This window comes from Petromyzon marinus, chromosome 47, assembly GCF_048934315.1.
Source record: "Petromyzon marinus isolate PM22_M1 ecotype Great Lakes invasive population chromosome 47, UKy_Petmar_22M1.pri1.0, whole genome shotgun sequence".
Classification (NCBI taxonomy): Eukaryota; Metazoa; Chordata; class Hyperoartia; order Petromyzontiformes; family Petromyzontidae; genus Petromyzon; species Petromyzon marinus.
Window position 1 is genome coordinate 9425492 of NC_133713.1, and position 26041 is coordinate 9451532.

The 26041-nt window shown below is 47.0% G+C and overlaps 1 protein-coding gene and 1 long non-coding RNA gene across 12 annotated transcripts in view; one reads left to right on the forward strand and one right to left on the reverse strand.

Moving 5' to 3' along the window:
- Positions 1-25465, reverse strand: LOC116952532 (uncharacterized). 6 transcript variants are annotated; one of them, XR_012947050.1, is made up of 7 exons: positions 24853-25465; positions 22100-22375; positions 14017-14160; positions 7800-7883; positions 6590-6711; positions 1959-2128; positions 1-724 (listed from the first exon to the last, which is right to left on the reverse strand). It is a non-coding gene; the product is annotated as an uncharacterized LOC116952532 (long non-coding RNA). The 6 variants fall into 6 exon arrangements; XR_012947049.1 differs by having other exon boundaries at positions 1-2122; XR_012947047.1 differs by having other exon boundaries at positions 1-2128.
- Positions 1-26041, forward strand: part of PPP2R3A (protein phosphatase 2 regulatory subunit B''alpha) — a 77855-nt gene that overhangs the window by 5277 nt on the left and 46537 nt on the right. Inside the window, exons 1-2 of one of the 6 annotated variants that reach the window (XM_032971948.2) lie at positions 6692-6816; positions 15604-17853. The exons of 4 other annotated variants lie outside the window; for them this stretch is intronic. In XM_032971948.2, coding sequence (XP_032827839.2) covers positions 15784-17853 — 2070 coding nt within the window. In that variant the 5' untranslated portion in view covers positions 6692-6816; positions 15604-15783. Of the gene's footprint in view, positions 1-6691; positions 6817-14115; positions 14249-15603; positions 17854-26041 lie in introns of those variants that run through there. One more of the 6 variants, XM_032971947.2, reaches the window with a different exon arrangement.

Below are 26041 nucleotides of genomic sequence, written 5' to 3' on the forward strand. Positions count from 1 at the left end.
TGACAATCCACGGAATCGTTTATTTATTTTATATTTCACAAAACCCAACGCCCACGTGCGCAGCCGCACGCACTCACACAACACGCACACAAAACGAAAAGTGAAAAATAATTACACGGGGAATTTACCTTTAATCTCCACATTCCTCCGTTCACCTCCAACCACATTAACAGCTTACGTGACAAATGGCAAAGTGATTGTTGTAATGAATAGCGAGCCCGCTGCTGTGGCTTGTTTGAGATGTTCCCTCCCTGCTGCTTTATATTACCGGTTGTTGCCTGTACTACCGCTCCTTTTTTGTATACATTTATTAATTTTCATCTCGCAATCGTTATTTCCAATTGTACGATTGGCATAGTGTCATGCGACGGTGACGTGCGCCCGTGTCTAACATTTACAGCGGCCTGCGCGAATAGTCGGCCTTGTGTCCGAGAAGGACGTATTTTTCAACTCATTGATTTTGGTGTTGTGACGTGAAGACATTTTTAATCTGAACTGTCACGGCAGCAAAGCGTGTGCACCGCTTTTTGGTCGGAAAAGATCACATCACAAGAATTGTTTCGGTTTCAACCATGAGTTCGGTGAATCACTTTGAATTCTGTGTTGTTCACAAAACAACATGAACATATTTTCCTTTATTCATGTATTTTTTAAAGTTCTGCGCATCGGCACACTTAGGTAATGCATTTGAATCCACGCTAGATGGTGGATCTTCCCATACGCCCTGCAAGAGATGTGTTCATCACATATTAGTTCAACTGAAATTGCTCAAATAGGCCACACATATAGTGACGAGTCAAATTGAATGTGATGGAGTTTTTGTTGCCGCATCATTGGTGACCAGACAAGAGCATCATCTCGGTGGCGATTGTAGAACGCGGTACACACAACACACAAAAGCACGCTTCGTCTAAACATGGAGGGGGGCAGGATTACTCATTCCACAACCTAGGTGTTAAACTCCATGCGTAGGATGACATGAAAAAGGAAAAAAACAATGACAAGGTGTTGTTGGCATAAACTGCATTGTTCTTCACGTGCTCTGTATCTTAAATGTAATTCTCTCCCAAGCCAGAGCAGGGAGCTACCTCTGAATTAAGGTGGGAGGGGATAAGATGAAAGCTTTGTTAAATAGGTGGCACAGACTCCCACAACCTCTCCCGCAATAGAATCTCCACTCAACTGCATTAGCCCGCTACACTTAAGAGTCCGACTGCATCGGGATGCCCACTTGGCTCAGAGGTCAGTGCACTGAGCTGGCACTGCTGGTATCTTGGGTTCCAAATCCTGGCAGCCACCTATAATTAAATTGCGTTCTCAAGTGTTGTTATTTCATGCTGTCAGCCTGGTCATAAAATGACATAACAAAAATAATTAGTTGTGCACTTCAGTTGACTAAATTCCAGCTCTAAGAGTTAGAAATATTGGTTTGTCTGTCATGCAAGGAACACTGCTCTCTGTGGAAGGGCGGATAGGAAAATGCTTTCCTATAGTCTGGAAGAGATCCCCACAGTGAAGTCTGTGGTAACCGGCACCTCCGATTTTCCCAAACCTCCAATTTGACATGGTTGGCTACGTATGGTGCGAAAGAAGTTAAACATATATGCAATACATGCTTACGTATAACACATTGAGTTGCACTTTTCTGCTAGAGTTCAGTATGTATAATCTTGATTTGAAGCTTTCGTGACTGCAGGAATCCATACTCTTTGGTTCTTACGGTAAAGTCACGTAGGTATAAAAAACATTTATTTCAGTATGTATACTTCGTATAATGACATAACGTCGAATGGCACAATCGAGATACAACTGGGGAACACATTTATATATATATACACTACATATATTTTTAAGTGTCTGCCTTAATTGTGGATACCTGAAACCACGATTAAAATCCCAACATGACAGCGGTAACTGACTCACACAGCCGTTATGGACCACGATGCATCACTACGTACACTCCTCTGTTGGTACCAAATACGGACTGGGAGTCGCGGGACGCGAGCGGAGAGCCACGTCGAGGCTCGCTGGAAGCCACGCAGGTATGCGGCACGCGCTCCGGCTTGCCCGCACCGCCGGGACGGGACGGGGGAGCTTAGGCGCGTGCCTTTGGCTGTCTCCCCTGCGCCTTCACAGAACACACCGCGAGACAGTAACGTATGAATAACAGCGGTGAGGCTGGCCGCGTGGGGCTGCGGTGAGGGGCACTAAACTCACATTCGGAAGCTGTTATGCGAGTTCAAGTCTCAGTCGGGTGTCGAGTCGGATGGAGTCGACATCTGACCGTCATCCCTCCAGACGGATTCTAATTAAAAAAAAAGTGTACGAGGGTACTGCTTAGTGGGAAGTCGGCAGTGGTTGTCCTATGCTGAGATCGGCCCTCACGATGGAGTTTCCACCACTCCTTGAGGGTCCGCCAGTAGAGACGAGCGCTGGAGCGTTCCTCGTTTGAGCAGGGGAGATACTTTGATTCATTAAAAGGTGAATGTCAGAGACTCGACAGAGTTCAGTTCAATTTCGATTTAAAGCTTTCGTGACTGCAGGGATTCATAGTCCTGGTTCTTTCGGTAATGTCACACCTGATGATGATTGCTTGTGTTGCTAACGAAACGTCGTGAGAATTTTATTGTTGTATTTGTATTATTTTATTATTTATCTTCTACGTGACTTTACCGAAAGAACCAGGAATAAGAGTTCAGTTCAGATCTGTTATACATCATCAGCAACAGCAGTTGCTTTCAACAAATGACAGGCTGATCCTGGGTTCACTTGTCCTTACAGAGTGTTATGTAATTAGTATTTTGTTTAGGGTTACGGTTGGTGATAAAATGAATACCAGTGTTAGGATTAGGGTTAAGTCTAGTGTTACTGCTGGGGTTAGTGTTAATGACAGTGCTATAGTCAGGGAGACACTTTCGTGTCAAGGCCAGGGGTTGGGATTAGGAGTCGGGATTAGAGTTCAGAATAAGCGACAGTGTCACGCTTTTTACACTCACTTGACAACGGTATGTCCCAGCAGCTACTCAGTTCACTTTCCTGCCAGTCAAATAAAACAACCGTGCTGGTGGTGCCGCTTGCTCCTATTTTATTTCTCCACCTTTTAATGAAAGGGTTAAGGCAGTGGGCTGGTCTCGGCTCCATGTGTTGGGGTTGCCTTTGTAGTTTCCAGAAGAAGGCAAACAGGTCTGACTCGCCGTGCTGGGTCATGTCGGCTGTATTCTCCCCCCCCCCCCCAAGGAGCCTCACACATTTCCAAGTGTACGTGAAGTTGACTACGTCTGGCCCACAGAACTTGCGGTATAAACATTGGCATTTGTCTCTCTAACACACTTACCATTGGGAACGTGGAATTTCCACCAATCGCTCAGAGCCACCAATTGCGGTGAACAACCAGTCCTTGCTCGATTGACCAACGAGGTACTTTGACTTTGAACATATGACAAAATCCTTACGACAATTGACACAAAAAAAATGGCAAGCCTCTTTGTACAGCAAGTGTGTATATATATCCAAACAGATTTCCCCGTTATTAGCGAGCACATTAAGGCCACCATAGCACACAAGGGGGTGGTGTGACCAGGACCACGATACAGCCAGCTTTGTCTCTCCATTGCTGATGTTCACACACCGCACGAGGTACTCAATTAAGCATTCAGTCGACCTAGCAGAGGCCGGGACAATACTCGCAACTGATGTTAGTCGTGGCTGGGATTCGAACTTAGTTCACTGGGTTTGTAGTGCAGTGTGCCAACCTATAAGCCACCCTTGTATAACAACAACTGTTATTTGCCAATAAGTGGTGGTGACCTGGCCAGGGTAATTGTGTGAGGCTATTTTCACATAAGGCAACTTGACGTGTCAAAGGTTTGTGGTGCAGGGGGTCGAGGGACAGGCCCAGGTACTATGGGTTGACTGACTGAGATGACTGATAGATGTATCGCCTGCACTCTCCACTCTGCCAGCTGTATCTGCGGTGCTGCGGTGGCGAGATATTTGGAGTTTGCATGTTCTCTCTCTCTCTCTTATAGTGGTCGTCTGGATATTTCTCCGGGTCCTCCGATTTTCCCACTCACATTTTTTTTTAGTGTATTCGACTGCTATAAATTTCCACGTGATTAGCTACTTCGTTGAGCTATCATTTGTTGTGTATATCTGGTAAAATAAAAAAAAAACTATTGTTTTAATAGTTTATTTTCATCCTGGCATGCACCAAACCTGCTGGTTCAGAGGAACACATTGCAATATCGGGGAGAAACTGGCAGCAGAGCGTGGCGTCGCGTGCTAACCAGCGTGTCACCTAGGCACGTCGAGGTGAGAAGGTGACGTGACCCCCATCCCCACCCACCCACTCACCCGCACTTGTCCCCGCCCCTCTCGGCACCTCGTCTCTGCCTTTCTCACCAAAGGTCATCGGAGAGAAAGTCTAGAAATAATAGCTGTGGCTCGTGGCTGTGTGAAGTTTCAGGGTGCGGTGCGTGCGTACGTGCGTGCGTGTATGCTGGTGGGGAGCGGTAGGGTTGAACTTCTTTCGCACCGTACGCAGCCAACCGTGTTAATCCGAGGTGTGGGGAAGGACAACAAACTAAACACAAAAAGCAGTTGTAAATAAATGTATTTTCAATTTAGATTTGAAAAGGCATAGCTCCAATGGGTCCCAGACGGCCGCAGAAGAGCATCTGAAAGCACACAATGCGGTAACCGTCTTTGTTCGATGGCTAGCCAAAAGCTGCTGCTGTGAGGATGGCCGGAGTTCGCGTGTTTGTTTATGCTCCTTGGCGATATTAGCAAGGTATTGTGCTTCATATGTGGCAAGCACTTTGTAATGAGTGCGACCTTATAATATATTCGTTCGGTAACTAGAAGCCAATGCAGCTCAGCGAGCACTGGACGCACATGGTCTCATCTTGCAGTACCTGTCACGACACGTGCCAGACAATTTTGTACACGCTGCAGCTTGCTAATGTTATTGCCAGACGTAGTGGGTAGCGCTACGCTGCGCTACGAACCCGGCTACCCGAGTTCGATTCCCGCTCACGGCCAACACCAGTGACGATTATCTGAAGCGGTCCTGGACCTCCCCTAGGTGGACTTGGTCTCAAATGAATACCTGGAGCGATGTGTAAACATTCTCACTGGGGAGATAAAGGCGGCCGGGCGTGGTGCTGGCCACGCACTCCCTCGTGTGCCATGCCGGCCTTCATAGGTGTTTGTTAACAGCACTTGCTCCAAAAGCCTATACAGGCTATATGGGGGATATTTTTTCCTTGAATTATACTTACAAAAAGACAAGCTTTAATTATGTATTATAAATTCACACATGTTAAAGGTAGAAGCGCATTGTGTTAATATGCCGGTCCTCTCAGTGAAATTTCTGGGCATGGTAATCGGTATCTGAAACTCACCTGAACATTGGCAGGTCAACTCAGCCTAAAATGAGTAGCAGCTGTTGTGGTGGTGGTCGCCATCATCATTAGCACAGGTAAGTCAATGATGGACATGTGTGTGTCTTTGTGGTGCTTGAATTGCTGGCCTTCATAGGTGCTTGCAGACAGCAGTTTGCACAAAAGTCTGTTGAGGCTATATGGTGGAAATTTGCCTTTGTGGTACTTGGATTAACGCTTCTAATAATGAACAGAACGTTGGATAAGTGTCAGAGTTAACAGTGAGAAGTATTGGTGGTGCATCTGCCAGTCACCGTAGTCTGATAACCCATAATAATTTGAATTGATCTCGTGTCTGCTCCAGGACCTCCTGTTCAGTGTCCCCTTTGCCGCTTGACTTGACCTCAAAGTGAACCTAGCCTATTCTTTGGGTCTTTCGGTAAAGTCACGTAGATAGAAACAATAATAACAATAAAATAATTAAAATTAAAACGAATGAAAATAAAGTGACCCATACGAATATGAATTCTTGCAGTCACGAAAGCTTTAAGTCAAGATTGAACCTAGCCTGGCACAAATGGCGCGTCGACGCCACTGCCACTTGGTGGCGAACGTCAGTGATTGTGCATGGTCATGACAGTTCTCTTGTTTCTCGTCGATCCAATTGCCGCGGTGGCGAGATGTTAACTCCCTTGTCTGGTATGCAGGAGGTCGTGGGTTCAATCCAGACCCTGACACCTGCTGTGTATTTGGAATTTGCATGTCCCTCTTTCTCCGTGGTCGCGTGGATTTTTGTAATCACCATGCGTTTAGAGTATTTGGGTGCTATAAATGCCTACGTGATAGGCCACTTCGTTGAGATATCATTTGTGGCCAGGTCGCTTCTGAAAAAAAGCTGTTTAGCTCTGTGGGCCTTGCCTGGTAAAATAAAAATAGTTTTAAGGTTCGTTTTTAAATATTGTTTTCTATGATGCCACAACTGCTGCAGCACGAGATACCCAGAGCGGGCCCGGTGGCCTCACAAGTGAACCTAGCCTGGCACGGGCATAGCTCGGTCGGCGAGCGGCAGCTGTCGCCTCCGGGTGGTGGTGGGATGGGAGGGGGGGGGTGTTCGCCTGTGGACGCTCGGAGGAAGGGTGGGGGAGGTGTGCGTGGGCAGCGAGGGCGATCGTGGAGGGAGAGAGTTGGAGAGAGGTGGGACGTTTCACCATCGCCCACTGTGACAACGGCAGCCGGGCTCGACGCTGGGATCTCACACCGCCTCGTTCGGTTGGCGGTGTTAAGAGTGAGCGACGGCGACGAGTGCGCCTGGCCCTTTTTGCAGTCTTTGCTAAAAACGAAAAAAAACAATTAAATTACACAGCAACGTCTTGGTAATCGTATAAGTCGCCGGCATGCCTTGCACGCACTGCGGTGGGCTGGTTGAGGACAAGAGGTTGGTTTAACTTTCATGTTTTTTCCCGTTTTTGTGTAAGCGATACATGCGCTGTGTTGTTATGAATGAACGTTTGAAATTACTGTACGTTTGTTGTGTTTTCATGATCGCTGGTTGGGTGTACTTGGGTCTTTCAATGTTTGACCTTTGTTGCTCTCTAACATTTTGTTTGCAAAAATGAACCCCGTGCTTTTTGGTTGGCTGTTGTAAATCGTCAAATACAGACATCGTCATCTTCATTACATTCATCACCATTGTCATGATCGTCATGTTATTGCAGTGACACAATTTTAATCATAATTGTAATGAAAGAAATAACATCATCATAGGAGTGACAATTATCGTCATTATCATGATAGGACTGACATTCATTATCATCACGCTAGGGGTGACACAATCATCATTAGCACCACCAAGTCCAGCGCCACCAATTTGGCGATTGTGGCAATCAATTATATTCATTTCAATCAGTCGCCAAATTTAGCACGGTTGGCTACGTACGGTGCGAAACAAGTTCAACATACATCAGCTGTGTGACTTATCTTTACATAATAGATGAGTGCCAAGTCTAGTTTTTGAGTGCAAATGAAATGGAAAATATTGACTTGTTTGTCAAAATAGCTGATTATCATTCGAGTAGAAATTGTGTTTACTTTCTATTTGACTTATTTTTATTTCACCACAGTGAACAGGTACATTTATAGCGTCTTGGTTTTACCGAAGGAAAGCTTAGCGGAGTGATGACTCACGGCCAAGATGGTCGGTCCGACTGTGAGATGTTTTGGCCGGTCACTTGGGAATGTTACTGTCAGTGCCGGTGTTGAATTAATGAATTCATTCTCGCATCATGCGTGCGGGCAAGGGCTGCATTTTTAAAGGATGACGATCGTATTCATTTCACGGTGCGGTCAACAAAGAAAGTGAAACGGCAAAGAAACAATGAACCTGCAAAACGACACGCACGTACACCCAGATCCACACACCTTTGAAATGTGGAACATAGCACTTGACAGGAGGTGGCAAGTTGTTGGGGTTCACTGCTTGCGGAATCCCACCTGGCAAGGAATCTGAGATGAATATCGGGGAGATAATGTAGAAAAAACGAGCACGTAGAGAGATGCATGCTCGGAATTTCACTTAAGAGACAGACAGAGCAACACGCGCGTCAAAGAATTAACGCATGTCGGAGATGCCACAATGACTGTGAACAAAAGGTAAATTGGCTTGAGCAGGAAATATTGTGGCTGGAAGAGACAAGAATAGCTGAAGGAAGGGACTGAGAAATAGAATGGCAGCCAGGGGATAGAATCTCCCCGAGAGGACGCCAACCACGGAGACGGAGCGATGAGGTCAACTCGTGCGCAGGAGGTGCGGGCGTTGTTGCCTTTTGAGAAAGTGAATGATTTAACATGTATTAGGCTTTCGCGACCAATATTAAGGTTTTTGGGTTAGGTCGTGTGAATATGAATGTGTCGTTAAACCCGCCACCACCCGACACAGCCAATTAGTAAGGTTTGTCACGTAAACAGAACAAGTCAATTTGTTACTAGTACAGCACACACCCCGGTGTGTTGGAAAGTAACAAAAAATAATCTGGCTGTCGCCTGATGATGCTAGTTGTAATTACTGGCGATACGTTGTACTTGAATTGTACATTTCGATTTAAAGCTTTCGTGACTGCAGGGATTAATCTTCTGGGTTCTTTCGGTAAAGTCACGTAGAATGGAGATAAAATAATAATAATTAAAAAATAATAACAGAATAAAATTCTCACGACGTTTCGGCCACAACACAAGTAGCCTTCCTCAGGTGAAGAAAAAGGACTGTCCGGAAGACAGCGCTTGAGTGAACCCTGCCAAGCTTGGAAGTGTCTTTTAAGCTGTGTGGGAGGAACAGAGTGCCTTGACAAAGGAGTTTACATATAAATTAGCATGTAACTGGGGGATTAGCATGATGTTGGTGTGAGGGATGAGAATTGTATTCTGTTATAGTTATTTTTATTATTTTATCTCCATTCTACGTGACTTTACCGAAAGAACCCAGAAGATGAATTGTACATGTTGTGGATTTACTCTCCAGCACACCGGTGTGCTGTACTAGTAACGAATTGGCATGTTTTGTTTACGTGACAAACCTTACTAATTGGCTGTGTCGGGTGGTGGCGGGTTTAACGACAAATTTATATTTGCGCGATTCTAACCCAAAAAAAAGGCCTCTATTATGGAAAGCGAGGGACGTTGACGAATTGAGGAGAGGCCTTCATCCACCAGCGGCTGTCCAGCTTATGATCGATGACGACTGACAACGAGACAGACGACGTGCAGGCAGTTGCGACGCTGCTGGGCAAGAGATTTACAACTGGCAAGGAGCGACGGGGTTTGACTTCAAAGGAGGACAGCGATTCAAAAGCAGATGGGGAAGTTCCGCGATTCCGCACGTGCATTTCGGACACCTTTGAACACTTCGAGCCGTCGTTAGTATAAGTCGCGTGGTGGCTCTTTACTTGGGCGTCGTGCATCGAGCAGTTAGTACTGAAATTCAGGTGGGAATAATTTGTCCGTCTTTGTGGATCGGGGAGAAAATGCTCGTAAAATTGACCACGGTGTCGAACGCGCTGGGACTTCCTCGGACGTTCTGACTTTTTTTTTAATCCACGCACCCATGGCCATGATGCATTCAGTTTCTGGTAGGTGTGCCAAACCACTGACTCCTGTAAATAATCTGTACTTTAAAAAACAAAGTTTATTATTCACCTTCAAAATTACACCACCTGTAATGAGGATAATTCATTACTTTTGGAACTGCCCAGATACGGACCCAGGCTTTGGTTCCTGGCCTGCTCAACACGGGGTTGAAGATCTGCCATCAGAATTCAAACAAGTTTTCGAGTCACCTTTTTGGAATGCTGCTGACATGCTTGGGCGATATAAGCATGGTACTGCAACTGTGTGTTACACATTCTCGCTCAATGAGAGTATTTCATTTGTGGTACGTGGGACGTGCATTCCCCGTGACATAATCGCAGTTGTAACTTCACTGCAGTCTCTTGTTCGTACGTTGAGCTGCTTGAGCAAGTTAATTACGTCAGGGGAAGTGGAGTGGCTCTAACGCTGTTGTTATGCCTCCTTCGCGTTCTTTTCCGTGACACAACCGGAGTTGCAGAGTTGTAGATTAAATTAAAAAGTATTTTATTTTATTTAATCGCCATCGTGAACAAAACTTTTTTAAACTCACTTTGGTCAGCCCGGGCAATACGGTACACTCGGCCAAATTGCGAATCGACAAGGTTTAAGCTGTTGTATTCTTTTTTTTATTTTGCATCTCCCCTTAAAGGGCAACTCTGCAAGCCCCCATATCCCTCAGTCAGGTCGGTAAGGAGCTTTTATGTTACATAATGGTATACTGTACAGCGTGTCCCCTGACCTGTTTAGGGAGCCTACGGGGAACGCCGACCCTACATTAAGCGCTGCCCAAAATAAAATAAAAAAAATGTCTAGTATAGTATTTGTGATTGCTCTTGGCTTTGGTGACCCACATAGCTGTCCTGTGTAGCGTTTGCATGGCGTTGTGGAGTTAACTTGCAGTGTGGCTAGGCGGCAGCTCATCCGTTTTCTGAACAAAGTTGTGGTAAACATTTTTCACCATCTATTTTCGCCATTGCCGGGGGGGGGGGCAGGAGCCCTGTGTGAACACTGTACTGTGAAGGATACGCGGAAGGAGACCCCGTGCTTTGCGTGTAATTTTCACGTGTGCGTGTAAGACTTGAAAATTAACCGAACAGCCCATTGCCAGTCACTTTGCTGGATGAAAGCCCCCACCAACCGTGTCAGTTGCAAGGGTTTGTTAGACCATACCTCACGACGCTGTTCACTGGGTTAGTGAAGGGGGGCGGTGAATGGGGGGGGCACTTAGGACCGGCTTGGTTATCACTGGGTTGGTAATTATCACTCGCGACTGTTGTCAGCTGTAGTTGGGAATTGAACTCTAGAAATTTAGGATTATAGCGCGGTGCATGAGGCATGTAATAGGTGTGGAACAATGCATACATTTGTTGATTGGACATCGATTCTGAAGCTCTCAGCATATGCATGTAATCTCGTGTGTGTGTAAGAAATTATGCTTTTTTTAGAATTGGTGAATGCATTTAAACGAGTAATGCCACCTCAGCAGCCTCTAGAGGCACTACCACTGACTGCCGTGTAAAAAATAAAATAACAATCGGTGATTGAATGCAATGCGTAACACTGCGGCACAACGATTCTGAATTGTTGCCAATTCCGGGACACACGGACCCGCTGATTATTTGTTTTACATCTCGTGCTTAAATTGTATATATTCCAGAAAATGTTTACTAAATCTTGCACAGCACTGTAATGATTAAATACGAATGGAGCAGTGGAAATGTGTGGCCAGGTGATGGTGTGAGTGAATGGGACTTTACGGCACCGGTATTGCTGTATTTAATTAAATGTAGGGTAGCGAATGATACAGTTCCCCAATGCCACGCTCACCCAAGGTCACATTCACCTGAACTGTTTAGTATTTCAGAGTTGTTTTTACAGTGGGGTTTGAGGTATGTATGCAGCTTGTGCGTGCGTGTGTGTGGAGCGGTAGGGGAGCACTTGTATATTGTTAATGCACTTTGCTACAAACCCGGCGAACAGAGTTCCATTCCTGCTGATGGTCAACACCAGTGAAGAATACCTGAACCGGTCGGTGCTCGGTCTCCCGTAGGTAGACTGAGCCTTAAATGAGTACCTGGTGCGATGTGTAAATATCACCACTGGGGAGACAAGGGTGGCTGAGGCGTGGTTCTGGCCACCCACCCCCTCGTGTGCTGTCCCAGTTAGTGGATAATCGCAGAAATGTTGTGTCAAGGAAGTGCCATACACTGGCTCGCCAGGAGAAGACGGTACAGCAAGTGGACTAATCTCCATCTGTTTGCAACTGGACGAGGAATGATGCCCAATAATAATTTGTAACTGCGTGTTGCGGACCCAGCGCTTACCCATGGATACTCAGATTTACAGGCCACAATTGGTAAATTGGTATGCAAATAATAAACCTTGTACACATGGTTGGAAAGTCCGCGCTGGCGAAGGATTGCTGTATTATAATTTTATGGTGGGTGTGCAGTGTTTGTTGGCAGCATATGTACTGCATCTATGCCTTGTGTATATGTAATTTTGTGTATTGCTCAACATAATAGTTCGAGTAACCTTTCATGACGTGCCAATGATAAAACCAACTCTATGCACCAGTCACATAATATCACAGTTCATTTAAACCATACTGAGTCTCACTGTAAGATAAGGGAATATCACAAACGCTTCAATACAATTTTTTATTTAAAGCTTTCGTGACTGCAGTAATTCATATTCTTAGCTCTTTCGGTAAAGTCACGTTGAAGGGAAACAATAAAATAATAAAATGTTTCCCTTCAACGTGACTTTACCGAAAGAGCTAAGAATATGCTTCAATACAATTCTAGGGATATTGGGTCAACGGGCATCTTGAACACCAACTAAAAAGCATAGAGGTGGCGTCCACCTTCATTGGCCACTCTGAGCTAGTGGAGGAAATTCCACCTTCTGTAACAGGGCTCAGTATCTATAGGACAACCAGAAAAAACGTAGTTCCCATTTTAGCGACATTGTAAGGATGATGGGCTGAATTTGACCCGCTGTCAGGATTTGAATCCATCACCCTGACAACAGCTGATTATTATACTACTTAAAAGTGAAGGTCAACAGGTCATCACAATCAAGACTGTTGGTGCTACTGCACCTCGCCATCACTTCCTACCTTCCGCCAGATCTTGCAGCTGTTGTTGTCAATAACCCAGACCTCTAAAGTTCGCTCTTTGATTGTCCCACCATCTGGCTTTAGGCCTTTTGAGTGACTGGGTGACATTCTAATGATGTTCTCGAAGGCCTAGAGAGCAAAACATTGGAAGAAATATTGTCGAGTTGATGCCTATTACTTTGAAAAAATCTGAACTTACATCCTTGTTTTGGTGTCTGGAAAAATCTTATGAAACGAGAGTAAACTTTTCCTTGTTTGAACTTTCAGTCTATGGAAGTTGGTATCTGGAGGTTTTTAAGAGTCCTGAATTCAATGGTAGCTCTCGATTTGTTTCGATAACTCAATTCTTTATTTTGCTTGTGTTTTAAGTATGTGACACAAACCCTGATAGACGACAGGCGAAGGCCAATAGCAGTTTTATATCCAGCACGAACACATCTACTCCCTGCCTTCGCCAATTCACATGAACCAGCGTGGTGAAGCTGGTTCGTGTGAATTGTCAGACAGCACCCACCATCCGCACGTAGCGGGGAGGCAATTATCCAGCAGCGTATTGACAACAATTGCTGCAAATATACGCACTGGATTTGTGTCTCCAGTGATCGAAGGGCTGTACATATCAGTAAAGTATAGGCCAAACAGACTTTTGACACAATTGCTGTTAGCGAGCACCTCTTAAGGCCGGCATTGCACACGAGGAGATGGGTGGCTAGCACCTTGCCCGGCCACGTTTGTCTCTCCAGTGGTGATGTTTACACATTACACCAGGTACTCGTTTGAGGCTGAGTCAACCTAGAGGCGACCCTGGACTAGTTTATATAATCATCACTGGTGTTGCCCCTGTACGGGTATCGAACTCGGGTTACTGGGATTGTAGCGCAGCATGCTAACTGCTGCACTCCCGCTCCCCACATATCAGTACAAAAAGACAAAGATCCCCCGCATAGCCTTGACAGACTGTTAGGGCAAGTGTTGTTAGCGAACACCTATGAAGGCTGGCACAGTACACGAGGGGGTGGGTGGCCAACACCACGCCCGACCGCCTTTGTCTCCCCAGTGGCAATGTTTACACACTGCACCAGGTGCTCATTTGAGGCTGAGTCGACCTAGGGGAGGCCCTCGACCAGTTCAGATAATCGTCACCGGTGTTGGCCGTGAGTGAGAATCGAATTCTCGTCGGGTTCGTGGCGCAGAGTAGCGCTAATTGCTGCTGCCACATATCTGTAGACATATCTGTACACACACGCGCACACGCGCTGGGTTCGTGTGTCACGTAATCATCAGTACGCACGGCCGAGTTTGGGGCGTGTGTACCTGCTCGCTAGGCCCCCCCACACTCCTCCCATGAAAAACACTGGGCGTCAGTGCCAGCACTGCGAGTGCTTGCTTGCCCACCTGCTCCCGCCAGAGTACGGAACGCTCCTCACTCTGAGTTTCTTTTGCCGCCGGTGGTGGTGGTTGTGGCGGCGGCGGCGGCGTTGGCGGTGGTGGCGTTGCATTCATTCCAGAGTCGCTGTGTGCGTGTGTGTGTGTGCGTGTCTGTGAAAGAGAGAGAGGGAGAGAGATCGCACATGCTCACTGCTGTTGCAGTCTGCTCGCATAGCAGCCCTTCCTTCAGGAGTGCAACGTAAGTTGTATTTATCATGCTGCGCTCTCATGTTCATTGCGCGATGTTTGTGTCGTGTACATTAGCTGCCGTGTGTTCTATCAGGTGGAATGTGGTATAACTTGCATGTTTATGCTGCTTCGTTGAAGTGAATATCTTTAGTGCGAGTGAGATGCACTTATTAGATAGTATAGCCGCGCGTGATCAATGAAACAACAGAAATGTAACTTAATATACGTATGAACAGAATTGTGTATGCACGCTGCGTACAAGGCACGGTGTTACTTTAGCAGGTTAATTATGGTGCACATATACACTAGTTAGCAGGTTAATTATAGTGCACATATACACTAGTTAGCAGGTTAATTATAAATAATATGAGGTTGTTTTTCACGAGCCCGAGATGAAAGAAAGGTCTCAACATTTTGCTAATCCGCGCTTATTTGGAAAACACAAGTGCGTACGTGTGCACATTCGCACATTTTAAAGTGTGACCTCAGCTGCGATCGAGTCATCTGGAACCATAAAGGACGCGCAGATTGAATCATCCTCGCTAAATGGCAGACCGCGCGTAACGTCGCTCCGCTAACGGCCGGATGCCGAGAGCACATTACAGAAAAAATCCCATTCACGCCACGCAGGAGGTCTCGCGCCGGCGTGCGGTTAACGGCGAAGCGCTGAGGGATAGATAATTCGCAGTCGCGTAGAAGGAAAACAGGAAAACAAGAGACGGTGGGAAAAGAAACCCCCCAAAATAAAGTGGTTATTCAAGCATTACAGACATACCTTTTTATTCTGCCCCCCCCCCTCGACCCTTGGCTTCCCACCACACTGAAAATAAATAAATAAAGATGCCCGCTTGGAAGGAACACCCTGTTTTCAAAGGGATGGCCAATAAAGGCGTATGAAGGCCAACAAAAGTGTACTTGTAGTCGTGCAGCGTAGGCCCCCGTCACGCGCAGGAAATTCTCGGCCCCGCACGGCCCTCTTGTTTATGTAATGGCTGGCAGTGAAAACGCGTCCAATGTGCATTAATAGTCGGGAGCAATTTTACGGCAGATTTGCCCACGTGGGATGTTTAAACAGCTCCCTGGGGGGGTGGATGAGGAGGGAGCCTGGAGAGAGAGAGGGCAGCTCATCGCAGGAAAGCTACAAGCGGGTGTAGTGGCGCGCGATTGAACAAGTGCTCATTGTCAAGGGCAGGAAAGTTGGCTGGAGAGATTATGTTGACCGAGAATCGATAAGCTCGGGCAGTAGAACAGTAACCAAATAATTTACCAACATTCGTCGAGGCTTGTCAGTCGTGTTTTTTTTGTTCCTATTAATGTTTGTCAAACCCTGTCTTTTTTTAACATTCCTTTTTTGTTTTCAACCAGGCACAGCAGTTGACTTGTTTACGCTGTAATTCATGAAGGACATAAATTAATAGCTTGCCAAAGAACAAAACCTTTTTCTCAAAGTCATTTTAATTTGTTTCGACAATTCAATGGTGTACGGCCGCACTGATGAAGACACGGACTCGCCTGTCGTCCGTCATTAAGCGGGGGTGACGACAGATGGAGTCGCGGTGGCTGGACCAACAAGCCGTGCCCTACACCCTCAAGATGTCGTCCGTGCAGCGTTTCGGAAGTGTCCTCGTGGAGAGAAGCCCCATGGGCCCTGTGCACTACAGCCCTGCTAGCCTACAGGACGCGCAACCGCCCGCCGCCGGCCCCCGCCGTCCAAGCACTGAGCCCACAGCTGCCCCGTTGCACAGCTTGCCTCGCTATGGCGAAACGGCGGGGAGGAGGAATGGATTACCGCACCATCGCTCCTGGGCCTCTGCAGATGGCGAACATCACGCAGGAACCCAACAACAGTATCAGCAGCCGCAGCAGAATCTTGATCAGCAGCATCGTCAACAACAGCAGCTCTATCAGCATCACCATGACCATCACGGTCTCCATCATAATAATAATCATCACCATCAACACGTTGGTCCCCATGCAGCGCCACAGAAAAACACCGTCATTAATTTGGCAAGTGGAAAGGCCAAGGAGGTTTCTGGGGATTGGTCCAAGGTGGCCGCATTGTCTCCGTCCACTGGTAGCAGTGTTGGCGGTGGACCCAGCAGTGGAAGTGGTGGCAGCGGTGGTGGTGGTGGTGGCCACCAGCCAGCTTCGACCACAAATCCGCCGGGTGTTGTGATGCGGAGGGCAGGTGGCCGCAAGGTGAAGGCGGAAACGGGCAGCCAGCGTGAGAGTCAGCTGTTCGCGATGGAACTCGCAGAGCTTATGTCCAGCGCCACGGCAAACTCGGAGACGCGCGATCTCGGCCTCCCGGGCCTCCCGCTGGGCGGTCTTCTGACGCCGGCCGATGTGGAGGGCCTTCTGAAGCGGGCGTACGGACGTGAGGGCATTGAGTCGTGCCTCCACATCCTGTTGCGCTGCTCTGAGGACCTAAAGCAGTGCACCGAGATTATCCGCAGGAGCATCCGGCAGCGGAAGAGCTCGCCCAACGGCGGCGGCGGCAGTGACGAAGACGCAGAGACCCAGTACCGGCAGCTCGTGTCGCAGCTGTCGATGCACTTGAGAAAGCTGCCGACCCCGCAGGAGGGCTTGGATGGACCTCGGCAAGAGGCGCTCGCTGACTTCCTGCAGAGCCTCTGTGAGCTGCAGGGGGTGGCGGAGCATGGGGGCGAGCGGCCGCCCCGATACGAGGATGTCGTCGGGCCTGTGATCCCGGACGCTGTTGGCGGCGCTAAAGCTGGGAGCCCCCTCGAAGGGCTGTCGGATGATGAGCGTGTTGCCGCTGCCAGATCGCCGGTTAGTGACGTCCTCTCGGGTTCGGTGCCCGTGCAAATTCGGCGGGTCTTACCAGAAGAAGGGGTCGGATGTACGGAGGCCTTGCACATCGTGGAAGAACGAGAAGATGTTGGCGTGAGCCCCAAGTCCTCTCTTCCAACTACCGCTCAGGGCCAAGGTCTCTTTCTCTCATCAGACAAACAGTTGCAAAGCCCAAGATATGTTTATGCACCTTGGGTTTCTAGACAATGGAACTTGGAAGCAGTGGGGTCTCCTTCGCAGGTCATCGGTAAGCAGGGCCTAGTACAGGATTTTCCTAGAACCGGGCAATTCACCCATGATGGCGTGAGTGGGGTGACCCTTCCGGAGACAGGTGCGGCAGTGGCGCATCGTACGGGCATGCAGCGTCCTTCAGTGATCGTCAGCCACCGAGGAAACCGTCCGGGAGAGCGGCATGTGGAGACATCCCCAAGCCACGAGGAGGAGATGATGGATCTCGAAAGGTTAATCAATGAGTTGGAGGAATTCTCTCGCAGCGCGGGTTGCGCAGATAACGGTGGCAGCGGGGACACGGCGACGCGGAAACATTCGGCAACAGCACCCAGCGCCTCAACCGGGACGGCGATCTCGGCAAGCGGACTCCGCTCCGACAAGGAGGCTGTAGATCGAGAGAATCAGGTTCAACATCGGGTTATTGGATCGGCTCGTTCTACAACAACAGATTCTCCGCTCGTTGACGGCGTCAAGCAGTCGTATCGGATCGAATCGCTCGCCAACAGATGGGGCGCCGGGAGACATGGAGCTGATCAGGTGGTGCTCAGTCAGTCGCCGAGGGTGCTGAAGGTATTTCAATCGCGTGCCGTGCGTTAAGTGGTCCGCGCAACACTCCGACACATCTTAATTTGCCTTGTACTAGGCCTTCATTGCAAGAGGCAGTTGTTCAAGTGAGCTCTTGCCCGGTTGTAAATGAAACTTAACGTGTGTATACGAATTGGCCTTAACAGACTCCACTGACCGTGAAATGTATTTATAATTTCTCATTGTAAATTGTGTCTATTTCCCCACCCCGGGTTGGGTGGCGCAGTGATCGCTGCTCACAACTGCAAGTCGTAAAAAGCGTCCCGTTTTAAAATCCCATTGAGTGACCAAAGAAGTCCAACAGTTGTTTCCTATGGAGTGACTCAGCCCCCATCATAGGAATGTGGAATTTACACCACTGACTCAGGGATATAAACAGCAGCCGAGTACTACCCCACGCTCGCTTGAGCGAGCTAAAGCTTAATGTTTAAAAATAAACATTAAGCCTTCTTTCCCCCTTATTTTCAACGTTTTTAAATCGCCACCCTTTTAAATAGCAGTCTACAGCTACAAGAATATAGCAACTGCACTTCTTTCCCCCCTCACAAAGGGAGCGCCCTCGCTCGAACCCTGAGCCTGCTCAATGCATGTCTCTTCGAAAGCAGTGTTTTTTGATTAACATTTACAAATTTGGCTGTCGCCTCATGAAGCTAGTTGTAATTACTGGCAAAACGTCGTACTCAAATTGTAAACGTTGTGGCTTTGCTCTTCAACACACCGGTGTGCTGTACTAGTAACGAATTGGTATGTTCTGTTTACGTGACAAACCTTACTAATTGGCTGTTTCAGGTGGTGGCCGGTTTAACGACACAATTATATATTTACGCGATCTATCCCCAAAAAACCTGCATTATAAATATTTTTTTCGGTTTGCACTTGCACACCAATGCCAGCGCAATTCCTTACATTTGACTTGATCTAGTATGCATGCAGTACTTTATGAATGAGTAACTAACCGATGCATCTTAATGTTTTCCACGGGCTGGAGTAATAAAACTTATTGGATATATTTTTCTGGTGGTCCATAATTCTAAAATATGTATTTGGTAGTGTTTAGTTGCTATTGAGTAAAACAAAAAAATCTATATCTTAATGTAAGTTTGATCTCGTCTTTATGGTCGAGTACACGGTGACCAAACAGGCACTCCTAAATCTTTGCAACAAAATCACAGTACCAGGGAGTTTTATTTTGCGGTTGTTTGGCTTTTATCAATACGAAAGTGAAAATGAACGGAATGCTTAAATGAAAAATGCAAGCCCTGTGACGCCGTTATCAGAGCATGCCACACACATTCGGCAGGTCGCGAATTCAACTCTCGCTCCATAAATTGAGTTCTCGTCTGTGGGAATACGGCAGTGGTTTTCCTATTGAGTGGCTCACTCTGGAGACACAACTGTCTCAGGCCGAGATCGCCCCAGCTTAAAGGGTGCTTTTTGAGAAACAAATCATGATTATTATTGCCTATTCTTGCAAGTGTTAGAATCCGTACCAGCTTTGGAGTTGTCTCGCCACTTCGGTCGTGTACACAGGGTCCCAGCACAGCTCATGTGGTCTCACAATGCCGAGTAGAATTAACACAATGCATTGTTTTCATTTGCATTGTTCCATTTTTAAATGTTCACATAATACATAAATTACATTACGTAATGATGGATCTTTTTTATGCTTTAATGATGGATCTTTTTTCCGCTTGAATAAAACCCCCCACTTAGATCCATCACAACTATGGATCTTGTGGACCGATGTTTTCTAACATCGTAGGCTGATGGCTGGGCAGTGCTGGTGGCTATGCACGTGGCCTGTAATCCAGAACTGAAATCGAGGGGTGGCGGATCACCGCACAAATGTTGTGAAACTCCTTTCCCGTGGGTGTCGAGGAGGTGCCATACCCTCGCTCGCCAGGAGGAGGCGGTACAGCAAGTGAACTTATCTCCATCTGTATCCAACTTTACAGGGAAAGATGCCTAATAAGTCTGTTTAAAGATAAGTAAGTCCGTGGTTCTCTATATGAGTTTGTTTTGCTGTCCTTGCTTACACCCAGTTTTCCTATTTAAAAAGACACTTCATGATTCAACATGAGCCTTCTCTTGCCTGGTTATAAACGACGGTGCTCTAGCTGTGTGGTATTTTCCCCAGTAAATCATTTCTCTAGTGTTATGTAATGGCAGGCTGGAACGCATACATTCTGACAAAGCCTGCCGTATGTGTGCTAAGTTGTTATTATCACTCTTGCTTGGTGCTCTGTAATTTAATTGCTTTGCCACTAATCCAGAGTGCCTGCTAATCTGCATGCGCTTGTTGTGATTTATTTAAGATCGCAGTCTGATGACCATTAATATACACACTTTGGGGTTATAATATTAGTGCCGTACACATAGACTGTGACAAAATGGTTAGCACGATGCCCTGTGAACCCGGGTACTTTGAGTTTGATTCCTGGCCGTGGCTAAAATCAGTTCTGAGCCCTCCACTACATCAACTCGCACTCAACCAGCGCAGTGAAATATGGTCACACAACCTCCGTGACTGACATGGTATGAAGAGGTCTTCTTCCAGCGGTGGATTGACAAAGGGCTCTAACGTATCATTATTCCGTATCTATGGGACCGGTGGCCAGTTGCAGACGACATTCCTAGTGTTTTTTTGTGTTAAGATTATACGCTAGGGTTCAGCGTGGCGTTATGGTCCGCTCGTCACATCGCTTCTCTCTTACGTTTAGATTCGGTGTCAATGCAGCCATGTTACTGGAGCTGTGTGATGGAGCACCTAGTCAAAACTTTAAAGTTTATTTCTCATTAATGGAATGGCAAAGAGGCTCGCCACGTTCGTCACTAACAACACGTGGCCTTAGAAAAAAGAAAAATGATGTAAGAATAGGCGACGTTTCGAGCAATGGCCCTTCTTCACAGCACAGAGAGAGGGCCAGCGGAGTAGACTGGTGCTTGTGCTCTGCTGCCAACGAACGCAGTGTCGCCCAATAATTTGTTTTATACATATGATGGGGTGACAATCAACATGACCATCTGCCGGCCTTCCCACAGCCCCATTGCCTCTACCGCCTGGCAGGCTCTGGTGGTTAACCATCCATCTATTAACCAGGTTAAATCCTACTCGGATTCCGAGATCCGATTGAGATCGGGTGCATTCGAGGTGAATTGGTCAGAAGAAAAATGTTGTTGCACGTAGCATGAGTAACAAGGTAACGGAGCATAATTTGCATGGTACATGCTTCGAGTTGCACAAAGAGACAGGAAGAGGAACACCATGGCTCAGAGGGCAAACACAAGTTAGTCATCACATTGATTGTGGAAAAAAATTAAGTGGGATTGGGCAGGACATGCCGCTGGAAGGGACAAACGATCGAGTAGCAGCCAAAGAGAGGAGCATGTCTGAGAACACGTCCACCGTGGAGATAGAGCTTGTATGTACGTTAAAGTTACAGTAAAATCTTGGATTGCGAGCATAATTCGTTCCGGAAACGTGTTTGTAATCCAAAGCACTCGTACATCAAAACACTCGTATATCAGTTGTGATCACGTGACGCTCGGCAGACAAAGCGCATACGTACTACTCGTATTGCAAGACCTCGCTCGTTTATCAAATTAATATTTATTTAACATTTTTGCTTGTTTTGCCAAACACTCGCAGGCCAAGTTACTCGCAATCCAAGGTTTTACTGTATTTTGCACCGTACGTAGCCAACCGTGCTAATCGGAGGTGCGGGGGAAGGACAACAAACTAAACACAAAACATTTTTAATGAAATTTGTTTTTAAATCTATGAAGTGTGCAGGTGCTTGACGATTTTTTGCATTTCAAGGCCATCAGAGATGGTGGCAGCTTGAGGAGGCCTGCACGCAGCAGTGGATAGGTCATTGATGAATACCAATGAGGTTCGCCTTCACAAGGGATCATCAGCAGAAGATACCAAATTATGTGCTGGGTATAATGGTGAATAAAATAATGAGAGGCTATAAATAGGCAAAATCCTTTTTTATTTCCAAAATAAAATAACACAAGTCCCATCAACCAGTGGGCCTACGTGAGCAAGGTACCCAGTTTCAACTTCTCTGATTGTCCACAGCAGGCCGTGGCCTGGTAAAGCTTGACTGCTCGGATGCGCGGTGTTGCAGGCAAGAGCACTCGTCTCTGATTAATTAGCGCAGTTGGTTATGTACGGTGCAAAAGAAGTTCAGTATACGTACATACATCATCATCGTCATCAACTTACAATCGGGCAGCCGGAGGAGTCCAGTGCAGGCACAGTCACGAAGCTGTCTTCTTGAGGCCTAAACGTGGCCCCATGACCTTGTAGGGTCACCAGGAGATACAACAAGTTGCTGACCAACCACATGGTTCATCCTCCTTCTCTCCTCATCGTCTTCCTCCCTACACCTCTCCTCCTCCTCCTCCAGCAAAGAGCGTCTCTTTTCAGTCCGTTCTTCTCGAGCGCCTCGTTCTTAGGAGCGGTGCTGCAATTCCCACTTCAGATTGCCTTTCCATGAACCTGCAAGTAAACAGGGTCGGTCGGTCGGCATCCTTTGTTCAACCAAGACATTAATCAGTTTCCTGAACCATTGGGTGGTGAACGTTTTATATATGTAATATCGCACCGTCGATTAGCAGTGTTGGCTACGTATGGTGCGAACCAAGTTCTACATACATACGTACATTTGTCTCACAACGAGAGGGCCGCGATGGTCATTCCGTGAGGCCAATGAAGGGCCGCTATTCGAGATTCAGTTCAGTGCAGCACAGCAACATACTAAATCATTCATACCCTTTCTTGCAAGATTGTAGATAATCATCGTAAAATAGGAGGCTTAAGTCCTACTTTATTTTGGTAATGGAATAATCCTTTATAGTTTACTTAGTTACATTCGTGTAATTTGATATTCCCTATGTCCCAACCCATAAACTTTCATAAAACTATAACTATCTGCAACGAATTGTTGGATCTTGCTTGCCCCATATCCTACCTCTTTTCATCTCTCATGCTGTGCTGCCACACTGTGGCTTAAACATGCACTGTGCCGCCCTGATTATACACTTGAAAGACAGAGGCTATGCAACCTAACGGGACTGTTGTAGGGCTGATAGCGAGCACCTTTTAAAGCCAGCAGGGCGTACACGGGGTTCATATCCAGCGGCTTTCACACTTCAGGAGGCCGAGTTGATTTAGCGGAGGCCCAGCACACAGGACAGGTACAGGCACCAAACGCCGTAAATGTTTTGCATTGTAGACAGAAATCAAATCTGAATCGCTGGGATCGTTGCTCTTGTGTGTAAATCGCAACTCCCACGCTCTCCCATAACTACACACAACAACCGTGATTCGCCACTCAGTGGCGAGGTTATTTGCACGTTAATGCCACGTGAAGTGTCGAACGCCCGCTAGTAGGAGGTCACGGGATCAGACCGAGGTGCCTCTCACACACACACATACACAAAGGCACACTTATGCACACACACACACGTGTACGCACACTAAATGTCATCTTCACTAACCTGTTTCCTTTACCTCCGTTAAAACTACCCATCTCTTTTCCCTTGCCTATCCTACTGCTACTCTCTGCCCCGGCCTCTCAGCTACGGCCAGACCTACCCCCAACCCCTGTCACTACCCCCATCACTAACCCCATCACTAACCCTACCCCAACCCCTCCTTAACCACTCCCTCCTGTCATCCTAACATAGCTACACCATTCTTTTATTTGAACAACTACCATCTAAATGTGCAATTTTATAATTATTGTAAAGCCCCTTTGACTAAGGCACTATAAATCTATGCAAGATAATTCATATGCACGCACGTACGCAGACGCTGACACATTTTCCAGATTCTATTACAGTGCTTTATATACGTTCCATACGTAACTGCTCATCCTGTGGCATTTTCGACATGTTTAGAACTATTCTTAGCCCGAAGAAATGTAATGGGCTTAGACACCTGCTGTGAAGGCGAGTGTAACACCCTGCTCAGCCAGTGTCTTTGCTGAATTCCACGATTGCTTTCCACAGCAGCTGTTCAGCAATAAATAAGAATTTAGTGCAATCTCTGTGAATGCCCTTCGCAAGCAATTGACTAGGTTCAATCACCACGTGAACGTGCCCTGCTTTGCTTCCTGAGAGATGCTATAACTTTGGCGATATATGTTTGTGGGTTGTGAAATGTACCTTGCATTTCTGCAAGTTCCTACAAGGGGTTTTACCGCAGGCTTTTGGCAATTCCAATCAATACTTAGGGTCCAAGGATTAGTTTTATAGTTTGTTGAAATATATATTTTTTTACAGAGATGGCCAGGTGGGGTGCAGAGGTCAGCATCGAACTGGCGTCGTTCAAAACGTGTGTTTGAATCGGGGGAAGCCAGCCGTGATTGAAACTTAATTCTCGAGCGCAGTGAGTTGATGTCTCAGCTCCATCAACAAAGGCGGCGCTAAAAATGCCACCGTAATATTTTCTTCTGCGCTTCGTTATAAAATATCGATTTTTACTGCCGTGCAACAAACTTAACTTTTTTGTAACAGGGTGTGGTGTGAAAGTGCTGCCCCCCCTCCTCGTGTGGTTCAAAGGTCACCAAAAGGGATGTCAGAAGTAGTGTGATCTCCACTTTGCGGGAGTTCCGAATGGATTTTTTATCTAGTAACATGGAAATTAGAATACAATCGCCATAATAATTGTGGAAAAGACAACAATCTAAGTACATTTCATCAGAGGATATTTATAAGCATCAATTTACGTCCATTTTCCTTAAGTTAATCATTTGCATCCCACTGCAGATTCTACATTAATACCACTCTACAATCTGTAGAATCGTACCACTATAAATTCTGCACATTCATACCACTCTACAATCTGTAGAATCGTACCACCATAAATTCTGCACATTCATACCACTCTACAATCTGTAGAATCGTACCACCATAAATTCTGCACATTCATACCACGATACAATCTCTAGAGACAAACGCTGGTGGACCAACCTTAGCAGAGCGATGCCTTCCGCCTCATGTGTACGGAACCTACGCGTAGCCGTTCTGGACCGGCTGCTGTACGCGAGATCCATTCGGCTTCGGCCGTCAGAACGGAGCCCTTCATCTGCAGCCCCCGTGACCTGGAGCGGTGTCTGCCGACTGAAGCCCGCTCAGCCGTGACTATCGGTGCTTTTTAAGACCGGATTAAGACCGTATAATTTTCTCTTCTGTTGAGTTTAATTTACGTTACTTTTCCTCGGCGGCCTACGCGCTCTCGTTTCGCCTTCTTACTGAACGTGGCCGCGCGTTACAAATCTTGGAATGATTGAGTCTTACCGCTGTGGATTCTGCGCATTCATACCACTGTACATTCTACAGGGGAGGGCAGTGTTGCTGCAGTGGTTAGCGCACTGTAGAAATTTACCCGTTAACCTGAGTTGATTAACGGGTCCTGGCTGACATCCGGAGCGAGTAATATCTGAAACGGTTCTGGGCACCTACTTCATCAAATGAAGTGTGGTCAAACAACCTTTAACGACAAAGACAACTTGAGGAGGCCTTCATCCAACAGTGGATAGATCATGGCTGATGATAATAATGATGATCCAGGAGAGGATCACTGAGTCCCAAGATCATTTCCAGCAGGGTCCTGAATAGGGATATTTGCCAAATTCCACGTTCATGTACATATGAACTTCTTTTGCACTCTACATAGTCAACCGCGCTAATTGGAGGTGCAGACGAAGGACAACAAACGAAACACAAAACGCAGTTCTAAAGAGATGAGTTTTCAATCTAGATTTTTTTTATTTTTTTAAATGACGTATGGCACGGGTTCACGAACCCGCTTGCTGTACTGCCACCGCCTGGCCACTCCGTAGCACAGCGGGCGCTCGCGAGTTTAAAAAATAAATCCGCCCGTCGCGATCGACGCGACCCCTCGCTCGCAGAGCGCGCGCGCACTTCAGCGCGCCCGTTGGCTGCCCGCGTTTCTCCGGCTCTTGCCCCAATAGCAGCCGTGTGAGTGGTCGGCGTCGCTGAAGGGCCCTGCCTGGCCGAACAGCTGCCCTCCCTCGCTGCTTAGGCCCTGCTGTCGCTCAGCACAGCCCACAGCCCCCCCCCCCCACACAGCTGTCTCTCTCCCTTTTTCTGGCTCGCGAGTAAGTTTGTTTGGATTGCTCGGCATGTGTTTTTGCAG